The 19,060-nt window shown below is 39.5% G+C and overlaps 1 protein-coding gene across 2 annotated transcripts in view; it reads right to left on the bottom strand.

The window, feature by feature from the left end:
- Positions 1–1,005: 1,005 nt before the first annotated feature.
- Positions 1,006–19,060, bottom strand: part of aclya (ATP citrate lyase a) — a 21,620-nt gene continuing 3,565 nt past the window's right edge. Inside the window, exons 2-28 of one of the 2 annotated variants that reach the window (XM_042218594.1) lie at positions 18,627–18,787; positions 16,792–16,914; positions 14,347–14,409; positions 14,028–14,218; positions 11,146–11,225; positions 9,762–9,892; positions 8,549–8,667; positions 7,871–8,007; positions 7,711–7,772; positions 7,498–7,615; positions 7,219–7,373; positions 6,481–6,574; positions 5,994–6,135; positions 5,681–5,849; positions 5,495–5,599; positions 5,202–5,398; positions 5,048–5,129; positions 4,851–4,961; positions 4,610–4,737; positions 4,422–4,515; positions 4,171–4,325; positions 3,931–4,081; positions 3,680–3,823; positions 3,351–3,464; positions 2,754–2,836; positions 2,471–2,547; positions 1,006–2,378 (exon numbers count right to left, since the gene is read on the bottom strand). In XM_042218594.1, coding sequence (XP_042074528.1) covers positions 2,284–2,378; positions 2,471–2,547; positions 2,754–2,836; positions 3,351–3,464; positions 3,680–3,823; positions 3,931–4,081; positions 4,171–4,325; positions 4,422–4,515; positions 4,610–4,737; positions 4,851–4,961; positions 5,048–5,129; positions 5,202–5,398; positions 5,495–5,599; positions 5,681–5,849; positions 5,994–6,135; positions 6,481–6,574; positions 7,219–7,373; positions 7,498–7,615; positions 7,711–7,772; positions 7,871–8,007; positions 8,549–8,667; positions 9,762–9,892; positions 11,146–11,225; positions 14,028–14,218; positions 14,347–14,409; positions 16,792–16,914; positions 18,627–18,785 — 3,279 coding nt within the window. In that variant the 5' untranslated portion in view covers positions 18,786–18,787 and the 3' untranslated portion in view covers positions 1,006–2,283. The remainder of the gene's footprint in view (positions 2,379–2,470; positions 2,548–2,753; positions 2,837–3,350; positions 3,465–3,679; positions 3,824–3,930; positions 4,082–4,170; positions 4,326–4,421; positions 4,516–4,609; positions 4,738–4,850; positions 4,962–5,047; positions 5,130–5,201; positions 5,399–5,494; positions 5,600–5,680; positions 5,850–5,993; positions 6,136–6,480; positions 6,575–7,218; positions 7,374–7,497; positions 7,616–7,710; positions 7,773–7,870; positions 8,008–8,548; positions 8,668–9,761; positions 9,893–11,145; positions 11,226–14,027; positions 14,219–14,346; positions 14,410–16,791; positions 16,915–18,626; positions 18,788–19,060) is intronic. The other variant, XM_005920365.3, reaches the window with a different exon arrangement.

A 19,060-nucleotide genomic window follows, 5' to 3' on the forward strand; every position in this document is an offset into this window, starting at 1 on the left:
TTTAATTTTAGAAGAAAAGACCTTAGTTTAAAATAAAAAAGAGGTTATTTTTATTGTTAGTTTTAGCGTTCTGGTCTGTGCAGCACATGATAGCATTTAACACACAGGACACAATGGATAAATTTTCAATTACTTAATGCAATAGGCAAAAAATTGGTGGCCTTTTTTTAAACATGTACTGTCATACATTAAGTTTAAAGTGTTGTTTTTGCGCGGCTTTTTTTTGTAAATAAACAGAGTCACTGACATGCGCACTGAGTAAAAGGCGTTCCTACCTGTCTACACATGGACAGGAAAACATAATTGTTTTCAGTCTGCAGGCTCAGAGCAAGCACGCTGTAAATACACCAAATATGTATGTAATCACTTTAACATCGTTCGTTCGCAGTGGATATGAAAGCCGTTCAATGCATTTATCTGAAACAAAAACGTCCCCGTCTAATAATGTCTCTGTGATTTGAGAATTACATCTAAAGGCGATACAATTAACTCTCAGCAGGGCAAAGCAAGTAAACTCGCAGTGATTATACAGGACAGTAAGATACCTAATTCACTCAAATGCACAGTGACGCTACCTTGTTATTAAGTCATGATGTAACTGCGTTTGTCTCACGACACGTCGACACGTTCATAACCCTGTCTACACGTGTGTACCTCAAAACAGCTGGAGTGATTTAAAAAACTTTTTTTTTTTCCTTTTTTTCGCTTTTGTGTAATATTTTACTAAATAATTGGGAGAATTCAGCCGTTGTCCAGTCAGTGGCTTCCGAATATCCTAAATTACACGTTTACCTTTGAGGGAAAAGTCCATGTAATGTCACCCAGAACACATTAGTCTCAACAGCTTAAAAACAGAAGGATACTAGGCTTCTTTAAGTTTAGATGTTAAGGTTTTCACAAAAGCTCTTAAGACTAAAGAAGAAAACAATCCCCATTCCTGGAGGAGATACTAATCCCGTGGGGTTCTGGCGCCCCCTTGTGAATAAAGACAAACACATGCATTGATACATTTTAATGATTACATTTTAATGTACTTAATTATACCGTTATCAACATACAACAAATCAGTACACAGGAACACTTAGCTCGCACTCAAAGATAAAAAACATAAAACATGAAGACACTGAAAACACGTTTCTGGTTTCTCACAGATTTGATACACTTTTTAACCACAACTGCATAATGGATAACACTGGCGATGCCTGCCACATATAGATACCCTTTTGGACCTTGTTTTTTTTTTTTTTTTCTAAAGAAGTTCAGTCATTCTGAAAAGATTTTCACACCAGACATGAAACAACCTTCAAAACTGCTCTCAGAAGAATTAAAAATCAGAATGAATAAAAACCATACCTCATTAATTATACAAAAATAATACATTTTATTTAACCCCAATTGTGCTGGCTCAAAGATATTTTTATTAATAATTTAGCTTTTTGTTACTAACTGTGTCTCATTTATCATATGCAATGGCAGCCTCTTAAATAACCAGGTAAGAGGAAAAACAAAACAAAACCCCCCACTAATTACATATTAGTTGTTCTTATGACTAATAACATTATCTGACCATTTTAATGCTTTCAAAAAATACTCCCTCATATTGTACCAGCTGGGAGAGAACATTTCCTGCACACTGCAAATGGCAGCACCTGCTAGGAATGACTCATAAAAATGGTCCCATCACCCACAGTAAGCAGACTACAAGCATCACTCATTACTACTGTGTCAAAGGCAGTACAGAAAATGCAAATTATAACATTCTTGTACCATTTGGTTAGTTAAGTATTAATTCATATGTACACAAATACAGATCTGATGTACAGTATGTTCTGATATTATATAGGAATTATTGCACTACATGTTCACTTCTTGTAGTAAATGGCACAGTGAAGAGAGCAGCACAGAAACATGAAACACTGTCGCACAGACACACATGCTACTTTAATATATTGATGTAGTATTTGGGGGTAAACAACAGTACTTCTCTAGTCATCAGTAACTTTCTGTTTACTTCCTCCACTGTATACCTCATCCGATTGCTCTCCAAAACACATTTTAAGACGGAAGGTTCACAGTTTAGCAGGTTATATATTAATCATGTGAGCAGCGCTGACAGGTTTCCAGAACTAAATTCTTCCCACCACTTTGCATTTACAGCTATATTAATCGTAACATCTTCCCTATGTTATGGCACTGATTTGAGATGATGTCACAGTATGTGCAGGGGTACTGATGGCAGGGTGAGGGACCAAAAGCTGCTGCTATACGGTTTAGTCCCTCTGATTACATAGACATGTGCTCTGGGAGTACATAGGAGATGTCATCCCAAGGGTGGCGATACAGACCCTGTTTCAGCCTCTTCTGATCCAGGTAGTGTCCTTAAGGAGATATATAAAACAAAGACTGGTTATCATACAAAGTAGAAGTGTTTGCTGTCTTGCAGACATTGCCATGCACGCAGTTAACTCACCAATGAATCCCATACTGCGACCCAAGACAAAGATGCCATTCAGAGCACCAATTTCCACAAACTCATCTGCTTCATCCCTGTGAATGTGTGATAGACATGGGAAAGGGCTTTTTAATAATATAGACATGCTTCTGTCACATAATCCCAACAAGTTTCAGCACATCTTCCTAAGTAATCATTTTATTAAAAAGCCTGGAAGAAAAACTATGCTATCCCTTAATTCTAGTTAAAGTGCCATTCTTAAGAGAAACCTGGTTTAAACTTTAAAGAGAAACTGGCTCACCGTGTAAATCCACCACAAGTCCTGAGCAAGTCCACAAAAGCCACACCAATGAAGCCATCCACATTCAGGATCAAGTTGGGTTTCTTGGCAACACAAGCACAGCATGAAATCATTACAAGTGGACTTTTCATACCCTTCATTAATCTCCCTTTCTCCCTCTATATAAAGACATTATTGCAATAAGAAATACTAATATTAAACATGATAAGAGTTTCAAATAATGACGTTAGAATATAATCTGTGTTAGCCAAACGCTTAGACGGCTCTAAACATTCAGCTTCAGTTTTTTCTGCTCTTTGCTGGATACAGATGTGAAAAACAGGTGATATCCCAAATTTCATTGATTATGGAGGCAGCCAATGAGACGAAGCTCCGCTTAAAGTGATTGTGACGTTAAAAGTGAAGAGAAGCTAAAATCACTTGTTTCAGACAGACGATGGACTGGCAGCACCAAGGCCCTGGATGATAAAGATTATTTTGAACCGAATTATGCAAAGCTACTTTGGTAGAGTCCAACAATTTGGAGCTGGAAATAATTAGAATAAGTCCCCTATAATGTAAGAAATTAGTTTTTTCCAAAAGCTATTCCAAGCTTACCTTAGAGGTGGTGATTTTCTCTACTTCCAGAGCATAGTCCAGCAGCTGTGTGGAAGGAAAGTGCTGCTTCACAAAGTCCTTTAAGATCTGGACTCTCATGTCTGGATTGTTAATCTGAAAAGCACAGACAATTCAATTTCAACATCTCTTCTCCCCAGTCAAAATTGCTGTCTTCCTCTATCAGTATTAGCTCATGATCTAAGAATTATTAGATATGGTGCACATCTATATTTCTTGTATTTTTAAATACTTAGTTTAAATACTTAGTTTAGCCAGAATAACACGATGCTGTATCAGATGCTCACACGTTAAGTAGCCATGGTACTCACCGACTTGACTCTGTGTCCAATGCCCATGATCAGCTTGCCATCCTTCTTCATCTTGTTCACAAATTCCATGGGCAGCATGCCGCTATCAAATGCTTTGCTGAACTGCTTTGCTGCAGCATCCAAAGCGCCTCCAAAACGGTCACCCTAAAAAAACAATTACAGGAAGAAAGACATAGATTACATTTAGGTGGTTGAGTTTTATAGCTATATAAATCAAGTAAATAGATCAAAGACAGGTGTGGGTGTCTTACAATGGTGAGAAGGCCTGAGGTGAGGCTGGAGATGAGGTCTTTGCCAGCTCGGGCACATACAATAGTGTTATGTGCACCAGAAACAGCAGGGCCGTGATCCGCAGTCACCATTAGACACATTTCGATGAACTGGCAGGCATACCTCGGCAACCTGCACACAAAGATGATGAAATATCATAAAAAGGTTGCATAGTTCAAAGATTTTTCCGGAGCTATTTATGGCTGAGTTACAAGCCTGACCTCCTCTGGAACCAAAGCAGCCCCAGAGTGCCTCCAAGACCTATTTCTGACTTGAAGACCTCAGTGATGGGCATGCCAGCATAAATGAGCTCCTGACCTCTCTCGTCACAGATACTGGTCATGAAAGAAGCTGGCTTACGGATCAGACCGAGCTCCTGAAAGGCAAAATCAATGAGAAAAATGAAAAACAACTGCCATCACACCCTTTAAAAGCTCTGCTCTTAAAAAGTTATTCTTTCTGGCATACTCACTCTTGCCCACGAGTAATCCATTGGTACAGTGGGAGGAGGCAACTCTTCAGCTGGCTGAATAACTCCCTTCGCAACTAGGTCATCATATACAGAGCTGCAAAATTAAAAATAACACAAAAATTCATTACATTTAGATCAAGAATCACTGCATAAGAATATTAACCCTCCCCTCATGAACATGCACTGACTTGATGATATCCCCAAGCTCATCAAAGCTTTTAGGGACAAATGCACCAGCTTCCTTCAGAGCTTTGTTCTTAGCTACTGCTGTCTCAGAGGCCTGGTTGGCACAAGCTCCTGCGTGGCCAAACTGAACCTGAACACATTGTGTAACACATTGAAGAACACAATTAAAGCGACAATTAATTTCTGGAATGTCTCATTATTCATCTGTTTAATATGCATCAAACACTAAATCTGCCCTCTTACCTCTGAGGAGAACATAGTGGCACAGGTGCCAATACACCAGCACACAACTGGCTTTGTGATTCTGCCCTGTTTGATAGCTTGGCAGATCTTGTATTCTTCTGTGCCACCAATCTGTTAAAGGGCACAGACAGTCAAAAATTAGCAGCCAACAACAGTTTAAAGCTCCGAGCACCAGTGTGTGATCATTTACTCCTCACCTCTCCCAGTACGACAATCATCTTTACTCCAGGAGTGTCTTGGTAGCGCAGCACATGGTCCGTAAACACAGAGGCTGGGTATCTGAAGAAGAATTATGAATTAAGTCCCAGCTCACACCACATTTAAATCCAGAGACAAAAAGCACATACGTACCTATCCCCACCGATGGCCACACCTTCAAATACACCATCAGTGGTGCGGGAGATTATATTGTTAAGTTCATTGGACATGCCACCTGATCGGGACACATAGGCCACGCTTCCTGGGCGATACAGCTTGGAGGCGAGGATGTTATCCAGCATGCCTCCCGTGTTCCCAATCTTGAAACAGCCTGGCTTGATTCCTCCAACCTGGACAAAACAAAACAAAAGGTGGTTTACTTAAATTAAACAACAACAAAACAGAAAGATCTGGTAAATTCTCATTAGAGGTGAAGAAAAACTAACAGTTGCTGGTCCAATGATTGTGACACCCTTCTCATCTGCTGTCTTGATAAGCTTCCTAGTGTGGGCTTCAGGGATTCCCTCAGCAATGATGGCAATGGTGCGAATCTGAAGACAAACAAAGAGAAATGCTTAACTGTGAAGCCCTTATTAAAGTTTTTATAGGCCACAGATGCTGCAGCTGGGTACCTGTGGGTACTGCATGGTCTCTATGGTGCTATCAAAGGCTGAGCGCAAAGAGGCAAAGTTGATGAGCACATCTACATCTGGATGCTTCTTCATGGCATCGCTCATGTTCTTATACACAGGGAGGAGGATCTCTTTATGTCCCCAGTAGAACTTCTGTTTGTGGTCTCCACTGGAAGGCAGCCAACAAGAAGCGCATATAAGAAACAGTAAAAACAGTACAGTACTCTCAGAGGTTCTTACAGTTATATTACAGCAAACAGGCATTACACTGAGAGCAGACATAAGCTAAAGAGGACAGGCGCAGCATACATACGTGAATGGGTAGACCATAGCTGCGACAGATGGCTCAGCTCTGGAGCAGATATAGTCAAAGTCCAGCATGCCCTGTACTGCACGAGTCTGCATGCCCCACACTATCGACTTTGTGTGTTTAGTGAAGAGGGTAGTTGCCTTTCCTACAGAGAAAGGAAAACTCTTAGATACTGGTGGCACTGTTAGCAGTGTTTAAATAAAATTGGACATAAAAAAAAAGAAAATCGATATGTGAGTCCTTGTATTAAAACACTGTAACCTCCATTTTCTCCCAGAGTTTGGAAAATATGAAAATGAAATTTGAAAGTGGAAGCATGGAAATAGTTTTTGCAGAAACCTATTGCTGACCACAGAGGGCGCTATAATACCTATAGTCAACTGTGCATACATACAACGCCTCTACCTACTATCCAGTGATGGATGCAAGTATGACAAACAGAAAGGTTTTGGCATTTATTGTGTAATCTCATGGTCGGGGTGTTTCTCACCAACGGGGGCTCCAGTTTTAGGCTTCTTTGCTGGTGAACTCTCAACTTTGCCTTTGTTTTCAGAGAAAGAAGCAGTCCTGCTGGACGCTGGCGTCTAGAAAGTATTAAAAAAAAGAAGAAGAAAAAAGTAACTTTTTTTCCCCTCGCATATCTCAAAAAAAACCGTTTCTCAGTAAGGACAGCCTAGTTGGGACAGCTTTAGCTGTGATAGCTGTGATAAATGGTAGAGCCGCTGGATAAGTTGAGATCACGTGCACTTGATGTGCATGTGTCCTGGAAATCTATTAAAAATAGTTTTTGTTGATGACCCCAGTTTCCTAGTACTTCACATTTATTCACACCAATTCCCAGTAGGACAATTCATATTTCATTTCACTTTGTTCTTCTGTTGTAGCGCACATCTGAAGCAAAGACAAACACGCATGCACACACACGCACTTCCTTTGCTGAAATCTTGCACTGCACATTTTTAATGGATGCCTCGAGCGGCGCGCTACAACCTTGCACTTCCAACTGCAGACTCACGACTAAAGCAGCCCACAGATCCCTGCAATGCTCTTTATATAAGAGCAATGCAGGGAACTGTGTAATCTGGTTCACTATGAGGACAAGATAATAGTGACTGAAACAGAGGCTGTGGCATGTAAACTACATTTGAGGGAACTGACTGATGTAAATACACTTCACAGTGAATTGCAAGAATATCTTGATGGTTTATCAGGCCAGTGCGTGTCATACCGATGTGCTGCTGTTGGAGTTGAGGAGGAAGTTGGCAGTGTGGGCAGCAATAGGAGGCAAGTTGGCAATTGGCCTGTGGCCCAGCGCCATGCCAACAATGGCAGTCATGTGGGTTTCTGTGCCAAAGACATGAATTGGGATGCCAGTGGTCTTTCCTGTGGAGAAAGGTCCAGAGTCGAATTAACTGGTGTGTAACAGCTGGCAGGTGCTTAGTCTCAAGACTACATTGATAGATTACAATATGAAGCCTAAATTTATAACATATCAGGAAAAACATACCAACTTCTCCCATCACTCTTAGACCTTCCTGGTAGTTGGGGCCTCCACGCCGCACAAAAATAGTGACCTCATGCTCCTTCAGTGGCTCCTGATAATCTCTGATAGCACGAACAATTCCCTTTGTCCAAAATGACAGAGATGCTCAATTAACACATGACATTAAATAAGAAATATTGATATATTAACACCATGCAAACAAAATGCACACTGTACCTTAAATGTTGCTGCAACATTTGTGAAGTTTGCAATGCTTCCTCCGATGATCAAAACCTTCCCTGGAACACATTAATATGGAAATAATTTCATATAGAAATAATATTGTTAATAATACAAAAAGAAAGAAAGAAAGTAAGAAAGTTTACACAATTCCCACCATCAGAGTGCTTTTCTCTCGTCATCAAAGATAGGATGGTCTTGGCATAATCATAGGTCTGCTGTTCACTCGGTGCTCCAGAATACTCTCCATAATTGGCCAGCTCGTTAACCCCACCAAGATCACAGATTGTGTCACTGAGGGTGTTTCATATTAGTAAAGAGATAGAAAAGAGAGAAGAAACAGATCAACAAAAGCCACCACAGCTCTGTTTTTCTTATATGGGGCATTTTCAGCTGCAACAATAAACACAACTTCAGGAAAAACAGACCTCCAGAACACATCCCCTTTATTCATTTAATACTGCACTGTAAACAGATACAACTTAACAGTGCACAGGGGAAATAATTAGTCACGCCTGATGGGTCTGCAAGTCCCGCTCTACACCCCCGACAGACGGCAGAGCGAGTGAGGCACCGCTCTTTCTTCCAGACTCTCAGTAAAACAGCAACATCTAGGAATCCAATTTAGCTGGCAGCTGAATGGGCAGAGTCTAAACTGCTGCACTATCAGTATCCCTACTGCATCTCTGGCATTCTCCCCTAATGCTAAACCCAATTATGCACAGAGGAATGAATTTAATGGTGATCAATACTAGAGATTGTTTAGGCTAAACAAGATTGTTTAGTCTTGAGAGCCATGAATTCTAGTGTGTATGTTAGCACTATGACTGAGTACCTGTACACCACTGAGGCACCGCCGCCTGCCACCATGGTCCAGATTCTGCCTCGCGGATTAAGGAGAGTGAGTTTGAGGCTGGCTCCACTCTTAGCATCAAGGTCTGCAATATAGGCCTCCTACAAAAGGAAAAGGAAGATAAAGAAGTACGGGCACTGTTAAATATTGCCTTAATCAGAGAGGGACCTTTTACAAGCATCTCACTACATAGTTGTAATTTGTCCTTTGCCTGCCCTGTAACATTAAAGGGGCCATTAATTAGAAATACTGTATAGATATTGACAGCGACAGAGGATGTGATGCACATCAGTGGTTGTTTATGACAGTCAGGTCCACAGCTGGTGGCTGAGAGTAAAAAAAGCTCCCAATCAAAGGCACCTGCTGTCCCTCATCTCCACTTCGACTCGCAGCAGCCCAATTAGACCGGGCCGTCTGCTACACAGACAGACAGTCTGTCTCAAACCAGCTCCCACATGTTTCACCCAAAAACAGACAAAAAAAAACAACCATCCTGTAAACAAATGAAAAAGAAAAAAACCCCAGCCCTTTTTCCATTTACAAGCTCACTACATTAAATATTAAGTTCTGTCAGTGTCATTCAAAAGTACAATAATCAGTCATATTCATCTTCTAATTATTGAAACAATCTTTCATGTTATAGGTCTTTCATTTATTATAAATATAGCTCCCACAACAAATAAAGCAGAACATTTCATGCATCTATGGGGTAAATTTATTTATTTTCTCCAAATCGTTATGCACATGTTGCAGCCCAGGCAATCTTTTCTGGAGACACGTTTCCTCTCCAAAGTGAGACCTACAGTATTTTTACGTGTGAATATGTTTGACGATACCACTGTTTCTAAATAATTATACAGGAGCTAACCTGTTTAAACCCATTTAAAAAAAAATACAATTTATTCTTCAGGTTAAAAACAGGTTTACAGGATCCATCGCAGTTAACACTATCCCCTTCTTCTTACCTTTAAAGTACTGAGGAAGGCCATCACAAGAGGTCTAGGACATTTTAATTAACTGAAACAGTGCCATTATTTTAGTTTGGGAAGGCACAATTTATGAAATGATGAAGGTGATGGATGTTCTACTGTACCTCTGATAAAAAGCTAATGAGTAATAATAAGAAACAGTCTCAAGAGGTCACAATTATAACTCTGATGCATTTCTACCTCTGTCCCTCTAGACCTCCCCTCACCTCGGGATAAGCCTCCCTGCCGAACGGTGGAGGAAACTCCACATCTCCCCACTTGGCCTTGCAGATGTAATCAGCTGTTGCGTCGATCTTAGCGGCCATGTCCAGCACATAAACTCCATCTTTTGTGACCACTAAAAGGGGAGATGTCAAGATGTAATGTTAAAACGTATACTCCAGCATGCTAGTATAAACTAGAAATAATCTTGTAATTAAACACACACCACAATCATATAAATCAGATACAGATTTAAGTTCTTACACTCCCACATTATTGTGACATGCAGTCATTGAAGCTGTATAGCAAATGATTAGTTTGATTTAATTAAGTATGATTAATGTGCTTTAATACACATTAAAATACTACACTGTATTCTAAATGATGGCACCCACATTTGGTTTATATTGTTTTGTCATTGATTTATATAAGATACATGAATCATTTTTTTCCTCGGTTTTCTTGTGTTACTTGTCTGTTGATGCACTCCGCCTTATTTTGAACAAAGGAGGAGGCTAAGGGTGAAGCTGTTTTAAATGCCAACCAATTGAACGTAACCATCTGCTGAGACCGCATTAAGTGAATGTGGTTTCTTTACATTAAATTTACTTTTTAGTCCCTGTGGTTTCCACTGCTAGTCATGGTGGATAGTTCCCCCTCCCTGAGCTTGGTTCTGTCTTTTAAAAGGGTTTTTTTTCCTTCCCACTGTTGCCAAGTGTTTGCTCATAGGGGGTATCTGATTGTTGGGGTTTTCCCTGCATTATTGTAGGGTCTTTACCTTACCATGTAAAGTGCCATAAGACGCTGTTGTTGTGATTTGGGGTTACTTAAATAAAACTGAGTTGAACTGAATTTGGTTAGGTCTGTTTGATTAAGGTCTTCTTTCGTTAAGTATTATTTTCAAGATCTGTTCAGCTGACATCTTTTGTGGGCTCACCTATGTCTAAAAATAGCCTGTTTTCATGATAGAGCATTTTTCCATATAATTTGTCTTTTCTGGATATAATAAAACCCACATTTAAAAAAAACAGTGATTATACATCCTTTAACTTACACCACATCAACAGGAAAAACTACCAGAGGGCATGTACTGGTTACTAATTACATCTTTGCAAACACATGCTGCCTTCATCAAACAGAAAGTGCATGTATTATTTAATGTTTTTCCCCCCTCTGTGTCAAAAATGTGTGTTTCATGATGATTTTTTTGTGATGCTTTCCTCTCTAATTTCCTTTTGATGTCCCCTTTCCAATTTTACAACCTGATAACATATTAATAAGCTGGTGCAAGAATAAAGTGTAGATGCTATAACAGTAGCCTGTTCAGATATAGTTTGAGATGTTATTGTGGACTTGAGAAAATCAAAGAAAGAAAAAAAAAAACCCTACCCAGAGGGTTGATCTCCAGATATGTGAAGAACAGGTCTTCATACAGGTTGAAAAGTCCAACAATGAAACTGGCCAGGATGCTGCAGAAAAAGAGAGAGAGAGAGAAACAATAAGTTCAGTGTATAAAAGCCTGATTTTTGGATTGGTTGCAGCAGTGCCTGAATTAAATGGAGATGTCTGGATGCCGTGATGCACAATACAAGACAATCACATTAGAAATAGGGGGGGGAAATTAAATACATGAAAAATCCACTGATATAAAACAAATTGCTGGCTACAAATCTTGGGCTAGCTCAAGCTCTTAGTCACTTACTTGAGTGTAATAGCTTGAAAGACTAGCTTTGAAGAAGAAAAGTTGCCAACTAAATACACTACAGCCAATTTATTATGAAGAAAAATTCCCTAGAGTTGTCACTGACGCCTTGTTTCCCCCAGTATAATAAGGTTTTATTATTATTATATTAGTGGTGACTCATGTCTTTTAAATCTATTCTATGAAGCATGACTGATACAAGCCACAGAATGTTTAGATAAGGAAGGACTACAAAGTATAAATATGAGGGCATGACTTTACCCTTTGCCACAGACAGTATAATTAAATGACAGACACAGGCTGCCAGGTGTAAAATCTGAAACCTCATTTAATCTAATCTGCAAGATGTTCATCTTGTAAATCATAGTCCTACTTATAATAAATGAGACAGTCAAGCAGGATAGAGAAAAAGAGGGCAATTAATTATTAGCCATTCAAAAAGAGAGGAGGAAACACTGCACTGCCCTTCCCATGGACTTTGTATTGCATGAAGGTGCAGTGTGGTGGAAGTCACAACCAACAGAAGTAAGCTGAGGAAGCAAACAGCTGTGCTTTTTGCAAAATCACAAACAGGATAAAACAGAAAAGGAAAACTCCTTTATACTGACATTAATTATACTTAGTTTTTACACATTGCATTTTAAAGGTATAGAATTTGCATCATGGATGACTGTATGATCTATTTATGTGGTGATTTTATTATGTTTAAAAAAATTCTTAACTAATTAGATCATCTTGGTAGCAAAATATAATTAGGAATAGGGTGCTAAAAGTATCCTTTGATAGTGAAATTTATTTGTGGTCACAAGCTTGTGAATCGATAGTGAAACAGAGTTCTAGAGCTGGGTTGCATATTGTGAAGCCAGCTGTTTTTCCCTCCTGTGCTCTGTCTCCATGCTTGTGATACAGATGCATGGGTCATTCATGTTATTTCAGTCAGATCCACCTGTGGCAAATCATAAAAGATGGCAGATGTGAGGGAGAAAATGAGACTGGGCCCATCTGTTATACACAGTACAGTCTATGATCTTTGCCTAGGTAGACTCTGATTCCCATGAGTCCCTTTAGTATGCTTATGACACACAGCAATGAAAACTTTGCAAAAGGACTCATCTTTGTGAATCCATCTCTTTTTGAATATCAAAATCTCCATGACAAAAAAAATGTAAAACCTGCAAAACATTCACATGCAAAGCACAGTTTCTATGGTCTGTATTCAATTTCTTGAATTGAATCTAACTATTTTTATCTTTAATCTGCAAAACAAATTATCCTCTGCATATTAACAATAATGCTATAAATATACACAACAGGAGCTGCATGCAAACAATCTAATTTGCCTTCTCCATCACATGTCAAAACAGAGAAGTGAGAGGTTGCTGTAGGGGAGGTAGTGCTTTGCTCTCCTCTCCTGTCTGTCAGTTCTGCAGGCAGCTCTGAGCCTCTGTACCCGTATCAGCCTTTTGTCAGGTCGTCGAGTGGCCCGTGGGGGGAAAAGAATGACCGAAACCCCAAGTGACTCAGCTTCTTATGTCTGCTAGCTAAATGCAGGTTTTGTTTTGAGTCCAGACTGTGAGGAAAAAAAGTGTTTGTGGGGGTGAGGAGGTGAGCTGGGGCTGGCAGAGTGATTTCTGGGATGGCTTCTTCAATGTCAGCCAAGACAGTGAGACGGCCAGAATCTGCCATCACAAGAGCAATGCTGAAGAGATGGATAAGAGGGTTTGGCGGAGGGTCAGCCACTGTATCCTTCCCATCAAAATAAGTGGACGTGTTCTGAATGTGGCTGTAGCGTTTAAAAAAAAAAAAAAAAAAAAAAGGCTGGGAGGTGGAGGCTGATCGAAGAAACGCAAAGCCAAGGAGGGAGTTTGTCATTTGTCTAATGGGCAAATGGAAACCCTCTGCCCGTGTACTGCTCCCCCCACATTTACTGCCAATATTAAAGTGCTCTCTCCAGCTTAATTTATTTGCTGCTCCTCCCTGTTGGTCAGTAGTTCCTTCTATTTTTAGCAGTTTAGTGATGAATACATCAATGTTTGGGTGACAGGGTGTATTAATGAACATAAAATTGTTAATAAAATATTATTTTGCAATGTTTTTATTCAGTAATGTTGTCTTTTTTAATATGAGAAGGTCTATAAATGTTTAATTGTTCTCTTGTTTAAGTGCACATACTGTTTTGTGCGGACTTACTACGAAATAAGGTAAAGGCTTCCTGTAAAAAACAATTTAATCATGTAAAAGGTGTATTAGTTTTTAAACAGGTTTCACAAAGATGCTGCTTATTCTGTGAGGATGAGACTGTGTAAAGACAATATACAATATTACTCCTGCAAGAGAACATATTTAGCCTTCCTTAAAGGCTAAATATGCAGAAACTGACAGAGTACACAATAATAGAAACCCCAGTCTAGTCTGTAATATGCAAAAAAAAATTCAAATTCTAACTAATGCTGAGTTTCATGCTCATTTTCATAAACTGTACATACTGTGTCCACTCCCAGTCTTTGTCTACCCTGCACACATCAAGATTCTGCACATGCACTCCCTTTACCATTTCTATCCCACTTACACTTTCTTGTCATTGGGGACATGAGTCAGCAGGTCTTTCTTCACCAGGTCTTCACTGATCTTTTCATCCACCTTAATTAGTAGCTTCTGTGCCTTGGCGTCGACATCTCCTACATCCACCCCGCCCTCGTGGTGAAACAGCACATAGTCCCCTTCTCGAGTGGCGTATATGCACACATAGAATTCCTCCTCCTGACCAATGGATAAAGTTCACAAATCTGTCCATTATATTTCTTGAATACTTTAAATATTTGATTTAGCATCTGTAGTAATACGATATGAATAGGCTAAGATATAAAGAAGGTAGGAATTTATTTTACCTGCTTATGTGGGACAAATGGCTCAATGAGGAAGTTTTTGAGAACACCCTTGGCTTTTCCCACCTGCAAGTCATTAACACAATAATAATCTTCTTAGGGAGCACCAATTAAAAAAAAAAAATAAAAAAAAAAATTAAATATATATATATATATACACACAATTAATAATAATAATAATAATAATATATATAGATATATATATATATAGTGTGGGAGCAGCTCACATGGGTTAAAACACATTATAGCATGGTCTATATCTATCTATTATGGAAAACAACAGATGTTTAATTACTGCCTAATTCCAATTTAAAGATAAATTTACTGTGGGAGAAGCAGACATATATGTACATGAAATTAAAAGTGATAAAGTGCAGAAATAGCACTGTGAATGAAGGAACTGACATTTTAAATGACAAAAAAGGAAATGCTCTCATGTAGAACTGCAGGCATAGAGTGCTAACACAGCCACAGCTCATTCAGTAAAAGCTGTCACTGTTCTTCTGTTAAAGGCCAACAGGCGCAACGCAACCAGGGACCGGCTGAGAGCAACCAGCCGTGGAGGAAAGAAAAAAAAAATACATATAATAAGGGTGAAAGCTGCCATTTTCAAGGGGAGAAATAAAAAGAAAAGATTGATGACAGTAGTGAAAATGATTGAAAAACTCACAGTAGCTTATACTCAGATAAATAAAGTGGCAAATATGAAACAGGCTGATAAAGAAAAATAGAAAGCAATGCCTTTGTAGAATGTCATATTGTACCTGAATTTTTCAACCTAACCACTTATGTCACTATTACCCCACAAAACATTAAATACTAACTGAAAAAACTGAAGACGTGTGGGCAAGCAAAGTGTGAGCATCATAAAGGAAGTGACAGGATATATTTATTTAGAAGTGATGTTGAGGAAGTTAATCTAGTATGGGTGTTGTTCCTGTAAACAGCACCACTTACTTTTTCATTGAAATAGTCAGAGAGGAAGACAAGCATCAGAAAATATGAGATCAGAAGAGTTAATGTTAAAATGTCCGCGGGAGGGCGGACAGCGTAGATGTCTAAGTCTGTGAATGTGATAACAAACAACGAAATGACATGGGAGCTTCAAATTGATGCCATAGATTTATCCACTAAAAATCTCAGACAAGTTGGAATCTAAGTGACCTTGAACTAAAGAGCAGAGGTCAAAGGTCAGGTTTGCTAAAACGTTGTGAATGCGTTAATGTAATAACAAGGAGACGTAGGGTTCTGAAATCGATGCTATAGCTGTTTCTACAGTAGGATGCTGAGGGGTAGCACTGGTCAGTGCCAGTATTTTAATAATATGCAATCACTGTGTGCATTTTGAGGGCAAAAGAAGTAAATGACATATGAATAAAATATACATGTTTGTACTAGTGAAGGTAATTTATCTGCAAAATTACTTCATCCAGTTAAAATGATTACTCTACTGAATTACACTTCTCCTCGGGAGAGGACAATAAAGATGACATGGCCCAGAAAACTGAAACACTGCACAGACCATCAACAGAGCAGCAGTGGCTGCAAGTAGTAATATATAGTAATTCTACCTCTCGGCTGATTCCAAACAAACGATGTTTTCTACATAGCCAAAATGTGTGCTAACTACCTCACACCGCTGTGTCTGGGGTCTGAAAAAAAAAAATTAAAATGATATACCTTGCGGTAGTGAAGTGCTGAGGAAAATACCGTGTGTCTGATGGGGTGATTTTATATAGGTGGATTTGGTTTCAGTTGACCTCTGACATGCAGAGATAAAGAGCAGGTTGTAAAGAAAAAGGTGGAAACTATAGAGGTACAGTTAGGGGTGTGCGCCTTTCTATGTGAACGTTAGGGTGCGTGTCCTCGGATGCTCTTGTTAAAGAAACAACCTTTATTGTTGGGGGGGCCAAAAAAAAGTGCAGGTATATTACTACTGCTGCATTTATTCTTATTTACAGCCCGTAGCACTGCTGACACTGTCACCTAATTTGCAAGAAGATATGCAGTATCAGTGCTACACACACTCTTCTTCAGTGCTTTATGAACCAACCCAGTCTCTCCGTAACTCACTTCTGGATTTATGAGGCAAAGCGGCGTCTCAGTGCTATGTTGATGGAGTGAGTGTTTCTTCAGTGGCAGCACTTGCCTCAGCTGACTGGATTGATTTAATACCAGCAGGCTAGCAATGAAGTCAATAACAAACTGGGCAGCTGTTTAGGCAAACGTGCATCAGGGGAGGAATAAACATAAACCAGGCACATGCAAGGAAAACTGGGAAGGAGGGTAAGAGAAAGGGGAAAGAAGAAGGGAAAAACAGGGGAAAAGAAAAACACTGGGATAATATTGACTGGAGGACGGTTCAGCAAAATGCACGCTCTCAAGCAGAAGGGTGGGTGGAGGGAGTTGCCTGAGAGACAGCAGAGAGGCAGAGAGTGGATGACGTACTGTGGTTTCTTTCATAAGGCGGGGTTTGAGCCACTCTTTGACGCCATTTAGGTCCAGGTTGACGCCAACCAGACCCAGCTTGCCTCGTCTCTTGATGAGCTGGTCCGGCTTCACCACCAGTCTCTGAAGGAGGAAGGGAAAAAATATTATCAGCAAGCTTTGAATGAATTCATCAAATTGACCTTTTCAGTTTGAAAAGCTAAGTCTAAAGTAAATGTTCTAATTTAATCTGTAGTCATTCTGCTTTTATACTAGTATGTAAATATTACTTTAAAGGAGCTAATTGAAAATATTAAAGCTGGAGAGGTTTCTAGAGGTACCACTTAATGCATTTTAACAGCATAAATATGAGATTTGACACCAGTGCAATGGTAAAAATGACCCCAAAAAAACCCCCAAAATCTGATTCTTAATGTAAAAGTACTGAGCCACATACCCATTACCTACGGGAGCTGCTTAACACCCATGCCACGAACCTGCCGGCGCAGGTTTTGTGTTGATTTTAATAACAGGAGGTTTGGAAGTCTGCACTTATTGAGCTAAGCACCTTGTGTGGTGGCAGGTGTGCAAAAACAGGATGGAGTCTGATGTCTGAATCTGACTGAGTCTGATGTCGCCTATCTTTATGCCATCTCAAGTTTATTCAGTGCAATTTTAACTTTTATCAATCTTCCAAAAAAAAAAAAGAAAAAAAAAAGAAAAAGAAAGATGTAATCGTTGCCTTCTGGGAATTATAATTTATGAATCATGAATTTTATGATGCTTTCTACATCTATTAAACAGTAGAATGCATAATCACTGGTAAAATCTGGGGCTGTTATTTGCAGTCCTGAATGAATTCTGCTTTCAGTGTAAGCCAAATGTTTCAAAGTGAATTAATGAATGGAAAAGCCATGGATAGGGGCCGACATATTCATGTTGCAGTGATAAAACACACACTGTTTTCCTCAGTTCATTTTATTTCAGACCACAAGACTGCAGGTATGTTTTCTATAGGATTGCTAAACAATTCCTTACTGCTCTGGAAATCCCAAGTATTTAGTACCTGAACGATGAGGTGCCATGTATTTGAGAAATTATCTCTCATCTACCAACCATCCCATACGATGCAATTGAAAAATTACATAAAACCCCTACTGGCATCACCCAGTTCCTCTTACTTCAGATGAAAAGAATGACTTATGACAATGGAGCCATTACTATCTGGGTGCTTGCCAGTGAGCAAATGAGGAGAGGGCTGAGGGTGAACGTTAATGCAATTTCTGAATCAATTCTGCAGCAGGACACATCACTGTGGATCTGCCCTAAGCATCCTCCTAATACCTTCCAGATAAAATCCATCAGCAGAGAGGGAGGCAAACAGAGAATGACATTTCATCGAGCAAGATGAGCAACAGAGTAATTAAATCAACTGATATGATAGCTGTCTATGTACGTAACAGAAGAGCAAACTGGAAGCCTGGAGAACCTGTGCAAAAATGCAAAACCCAGCTCAACATTTGGCTTCTGGTGGTGCAAATATGAATTTTTTTCTACGTCTTCTTTTTTTCTTGTGCTTTTACTTTGCCCCATTTCCACCAAGTATGGAACAGAACTGATGGTTTCCTCCTCTGTCTGTGATTTCAGCTAACAAGCACCAAGAGAGCGCTCAGCTGCCAGCCTAAGTAATTGTGCCTATAAAGAGGATATCCTTTTCCACAAGCAAAAGAGACTGTGCTTTGGAGATCAATGGTCTATAAATTAGAGACATAACAAGATGACTGTTCAGTCAGCTAAATAAAATATTACTTCACCATCCACATATATTACCGCACTAAATGTTTCTCCTGCCTCACCTCTGTGAGCAGCCATGGGTGCTCCTGAGCCAGTCGGTCAAAGTTGGTCTCAGGTGTCACGTTTGCATAGCGGAACCTGTTCTGGATGGCCGCTGATGTGCAGATGTACTTGTAGAGGAACTCCTTTCCCGTCTGCTCAGAGATGGCTTTGGCTGACATGACTGCTCGGGTGAGACAAACAGAGAGAGATGTATGAGGAGATATGCAGATGAGAAGTAAGGGTTGATACAGAAAAGCAAACATGTGGTGGATAGAAACTAGGGCTGAACGATTATGGAAAATAATCTAATTGCGATTTTTTGCCCCAATATTGCGATTGCGATGCGCTATGCGATTATTTTTTAAGGTCTTTGTCTTCTGTATTATTAAACAAAGACAAGCAATACATCATATAGTATGGCCAATACTATATTACATTAATTTTAAACTGTTCT

Source organism: Haplochromis burtoni, unplaced genomic scaffold, assembly GCF_018398535.1.
Source record: "Haplochromis burtoni strain Fernald_Lab_line unplaced genomic scaffold, NCSU_Asbu1 Contig_21, whole genome shotgun sequence".
Classification (NCBI taxonomy): domain Eukaryota; kingdom Metazoa; phylum Chordata; class Actinopteri; order Cichliformes; family Cichlidae; genus Haplochromis; species Haplochromis burtoni.